Below are 5,302 nucleotides of genomic sequence, written 5' to 3' on the forward strand. Positions count from 1 at the left end.
CAGAACTAGAACAGAACTAGAACAGAACTAGAACAGAACTAGAACAGAACTAGAACAGAACTAGAACAAAACTAGAACAGAACTAGAACAGAACTAGAACAGAACTATTATTATTAGAAAACAAAGTTAGGCATTTATTAACTTCCTTTTAGTTTATTAATTTGTATATTGGGGTTCGATTCAAATTATAAACTCTGGCCTTTAAAAATAGCCAACCTACTTTTTGTTCAAAAATTAAAATAAATTCTATGTGCTTTTCGTGTGAGTTACAAAATACATACATACATACATTATACATTATTGTGCTGTAAATGAATACTTTTTTGTGCATTTTTTTGTGATCTCTTAATTTAAAATCTAGCTAATATAATTAACATAAATTATGAAAAAAAATAATTGTTTGTAAAAATAATGGTGTGTGTGCATTTATATTTTTTTCTTTAACAGTAAATACAGGAGAGTGAGTATGTAAGAAGTACGAGTGACAATAATAAAGATTTAAATTTTTGTAAATATATTATTTTGGTTTGGTGCAGATGAAAACGTATAAAATGGCAAGTGCAAAATGAAGGGTATTATGATAAAGGGGAAAAGAATAGGAAGGGAATTTTAGGTAATTGAAGATAATATTTAAAATATTAAGAGAGATGGATGGAACTTTATTAGCAAAAGGTTAAAATATGAGGAAAGTGATTATAATTACACAAATAACAGTAGAAGATTACTAAGTTTATTCACCAGTTTGAAGATGATTTCAGTATATTAAAAAGCAGATGGACATAATCAATTAGTTTTGCTGTATTTATTTAAATTTAAATAATTATTTCTGAGCGTAAATTTAAATGTATTAAACATCATGGCGTATGAGTATTATTAATTCATTATAAATATTAGAAAAATTGGAAAAAATTAACTTAGAATGGATTTCGATGATAGTTTTAAAATATTTAAGATAAAAGGTGAATAAACTTTACTTATTTCCTACAAACAATTTAAGAAATTGACAATTTTTTCGGGCGAAGGATAAATATTTTTAATTATTTTACTAAAATCAGTGCATATTGTGCAATTAACATTAAACATTTATATTTTATAAAAAAACATACATAAATAAATTAAACATTTAATAAATTATTAAGAAAAACTTAAAATTGTATTTAATAAAAAAATTCATTTAAAAAACAACAATTGTATCAAAAAGTTATTGTTTTTTTGTTAATATTTGTTTGTTTTTGTAATAGTATAAGTAAAAAATTAACTATTGCATTTTGGTTTTTAAATATTAAACAGACCTGGCTTTGATCGAGACGACTTTGCCACCTACTGGCATATTTTCCTTGACATAAATAGGACCATAAATGGTATGATCCCAGACAGGTGGATTATTGGCACGATCTACAACATCGATTTGAACCTCTACGGTACGTGATAAAGGTGGATAGCCTTTGTCTTGTGCCATGGCTTCTAATTTATAGGTTTCACGCTATAGTTTTGTTTCAATATATTTCGATATAAATATTTTTTATGGTTTATTTTTTTTTATTACAATGAGGCAGGTTTATTTTGTTCGGTTTTGTAACATTCAAAAATTCAAGTTTGTTGACAAAAACCAGTGATGCGTTTGAGTTTGTTTTTTAAGATTTATATGGAGTTGTTGTTTAGTTTTTCAATATAGAAGAAATTAAAAAATGGCAAAATACAAAAAATTATAGTTTGATTTTTTTATATATGTATATATAAAATATTTGAAAATAATAAAACTTTTATAAACAAAATTATAAAACAAGAGTTGAGTATAAGTATATATAAAAACCAACACCTAAGAAAAATTGTTTAAATTAAAAATAAAAATTTACAATTTGTTTATATTATTTTTTAATATTAAAAAAAAATTTATAGGCAGTGCAAATTAAAGAGTTTTACCTAATATTCATATTGTTACAAAAAAGTCTCGATCCTAGCCTTTTGTTTTTATTTTCATTTATGTAAAAAAGTTTTCTTATAATTAAAGATTTTTAAAACTTAAATATTTTCTTTAAATAAAATTAAAAATTATTTTACTAAATATAAATAAAATTAATAAATAAAAATTATATAGATATTTAGGATTTTGTGCAATTTTTGTTATATAATTTTTTGGTTTTAAAAGCATTACATTTATATATAAATACATATAGTTTTTTTGTTACTATGTACTTAATTTTCTTTTTTGATTTAAATAAATTTTTAAATTGTTTTTTAACATTTTTTTTATTAGATTTGCTATAGTTTTATATTAATTTTATGATATACATTTGTTTTGTAGCATTATTTACCTGTTAATTGTATAAATATTATCCTAGCAAATTGTTTTTTTTTTAAGTGTAGCAGTAGTTTAATATAAAATTAAAATTAATTTATATTTTTTTAATAATTTTTCTGGAAGAAACCCAACACCATTTGTTTGTTTTTTTTATTTTTTTTTTACAAAATTTTGATTATTGATACATATTTGCAAACTTAAAGCAAAGAAAAGGAAATAGACAGACTTCTTGAAAATGTCACAAAAATATCAAAGGATCATTTTATCAGTTTAATTGTAATACAGAAATTGATCACGAGGCAGTAATTAGTGGTATTTCATAACCAACCATAAACTAAATGGAAGAATTTATCGAAAATTCTCTATGAGAAGAGAATTTATCGAACATTATCTATAACAAGAGAATTTATCGAAAATTTATTATAAAAAGAGAATATATAGAAAATTCTTTATAAAAAGAGAATATATAGAAAATTCTCTATAAAAAGATAATTTATCGAAAATTCTCTATAAAAAGAGAATTTATTAAAAACTTTCAATAATGAGAGAATTTATCAAAAATTCTCTATAAAAAGAGAATTTTTCGAAAATTTTCTACATTTACGGAAAATATTATCTAAAATTCTCTATTTAAAGATAATTTATTGAAAATTCTCTAATAAAAGCGAATTATCGAAAATTCTCTGTAAAATGAGAATTAATCGAATATTTCCTAATAATATCGAAAATTTTTTATAAAATGGGAATAAAAGAGAATTTATCGAAAATTATCTATAAAAAGAGAATTTATTAAAAATTCTCTATAAAAGGAATATTCTCTATAAAAAGAGAACTTATCGAAAATTTATTTTAAACTATTTTAGAAAGATTAAGATTATCTAAACAATGATTTGTGAATAGATATAGTAACAAAATGTGTCTCTAAATCGATTAAATTTCAAATGAGTTACGAGTTTTTTAAAAAGTCTGCCATATTTCCATTCCTTTGCTATATGTATTAATATAATTTTTACCAATATCCTGAAGTAACCAGATCCTTATTAATGAATAATTGAGGTATTTTACACATACTGATAAAATTGATGTTGCAAATTGTTGGGAAGGAGGAACCACAGCCAATTTCAGTTACGGAATTTGTAGTAGTAAGTGTAAGTATGCATGTGGATTAGATTTATTTTTCAAAGGATATAACAACATTCATTTATAAATACTGGTGAGAAATGCAAAATTCAAAAATATATAATATTTTGCATTTACAATTTCAGGCACAGAAAAAATAAGACCCAAAATTGTTCTCACAAAAAAAAACCTTTACAGGAAATTTCCCCAAATATATTTGACCGAAAAAAAACTGAGCGAAAAAATGTCATATAAATTTTGTTGATTTAGCTTAGTTAACAACCAAAAATGTACCATCAACAAGGGTCCTTACCAACTCAACTCAACACCGCGCCAAGGGAATTTTTCGCATGCTTTAAAAAAGAATTTTAAAAAATCAACCAATATTTTTCCCATTTTTTTTTTGAAAATCGTTTGAGTGAATGGAAGGGATTTTTGTTAAGTTTTCCTTGAGATGATATTTAATAGGTTGTTTGAATCTTAAAAAGTTATGTTATCTTACACCAATTAGCCAATTCGTTGTACATACTATGTTAGGGGTTGTTAATGTACGATTGTTACTGGATTTATAATAGACCAAAAACCAATATTAGGGGTAACTGTTTCTTATAAAACAAAAATTACTGTTATCCCCTTAGTTAACGGTTATACAAAGCGCTTAACATAATGTTAATGGAGTTAAAAATATATTTCAAAGAAAATTAGTATGTTAATGAAATTAAGAAAAATTTTTGGTATTTTTTAGCAGATTTCTCTATATCCAAAAATATAATTATGTATTCTGTTAATTTGTTAAAATTGGTTTACAGAGAGCAAGTTATATTTAATATATAGAGTTAAGGAAAGAGAGAATGAATGATTGGTATAGCGTTAAATACAAACCTTGCCTTAACCGATGTTACAACCGTACCCACAGTGACATTTTCACGTATATAAATCGGTCCATAGACCACCTTATCCCAAATGGGTGGCTTATTATTACGATCGACGACATCTAATTCAACATCAACATCGGCGTAAGATGGCGGTTCACCTCGATCGGAGGCCCGAACACGTAAACGATAACGGTCACGCTGTTGATTATTTCAAGGACAATTTGTTTTCGTTGATCAATTTTATAAAGTTTAAAATTTTATGTTATTGTTAAAGTTAGTTGTGGTGGTGGAACACTCATATTATTTATTTTTGGTTATAATTATAACATATAATAAGTGGGATATTTTTTAGTAGTTGTTCAAAATTAACATTATGTTATTTATGTTATCGTTTAACAGGATTTTCCGTTTGACAAAAGGTTTGTGTATTGGATACGAGGTGTTTTTGGTAAATTTTTGTTATAACATTATTTTAGTTTTTGTTTTGCGGTTGATGGCATGGATAAAACAGTGACGTTATTGTTTACGTTACGTAAAATTTTTTAATTTCAGTTAGTTTTTTAATTTATTTCAAATGAAAAGAAAAATTAAACATAAATGGATGAAATTAATTTTAAAATAAAAAAATAAATTATTTATTAGTAAATGTTTGTTTTGTTTTTTACAAGGGATTAAATTTTAAAAGCCTTTTAAATTTGATTTCTCTAAATACACAACAATTTGTAACTCTATAAACTGAGGGAGAAAGTAAAACTGTTTGTGGAGTATAATAATGTAGTTATGGTACAATTTTTAAGACACTATTATTTTGTTCGTCTTTTATATATATTTTTTATTTTGCCCATATTTTATATATATTTTTGATAATTTAAATATTTTTTGAATTTCCAAAACAATATGAACTAGAACTGAACTAGAAGTAAACTAGAACTGAACTAGAACTGAACTAGAACTGAACTAGAACTGAACTAGAACTGAACTAGAACTGAACTAGAACTGAACTAGA

General features: G+C 24.1%; 2 protein-coding genes across 6 annotated transcripts in view; one reads left to right on the forward strand and one right to left on the reverse strand.

The window, feature by feature from the left end:
- LOC111682318 (neural-cadherin-like) overlaps positions 1 to 5,302 on the forward strand; it is a 138,853-nt gene that overhangs the window by 131,936 nt on the left and 1,615 nt on the right. The gene's annotated exons all lie outside the window — the stretch shown is intronic.
- LOC124421413 (neural-cadherin-like) lies at positions 1,231 to 4,880 on the reverse strand. Its single transcript, XM_046956551.1, has 2 exons — positions 4,304 to 4,880; positions 1,231 to 1,483 (listed from the first exon to the last, which is right to left on the reverse strand). The coding sequence occupies exon 2, from the start codon at positions 1,457 to 1,459 to the stop codon at positions 1,283 to 1,285; it is 177 nt and encodes a 58-aa protein (XP_046812507.1). The 5' UTR covers positions 1,460 to 1,483; positions 4,304 to 4,880; the 3' UTR covers positions 1,231 to 1,282.

This window comes from Lucilia cuprina, chromosome 2 (assembly GCF_022045245.1).
Source record: "Lucilia cuprina isolate Lc7/37 chromosome 2, ASM2204524v1, whole genome shotgun sequence".
In the NCBI taxonomy this organism is placed as follows: Eukaryota; Metazoa; Arthropoda; class Insecta; order Diptera; family Calliphoridae; genus Lucilia; species Lucilia cuprina.

Coding starts and splice junctions, on each gene's coding strand:
- LOC124421413 (XM_046956551.1), bottom strand. CDS start 1,459: ATGGCACAAGACAAAGGCTATCCACCTTTATCACGTACCGTAGAGGTT.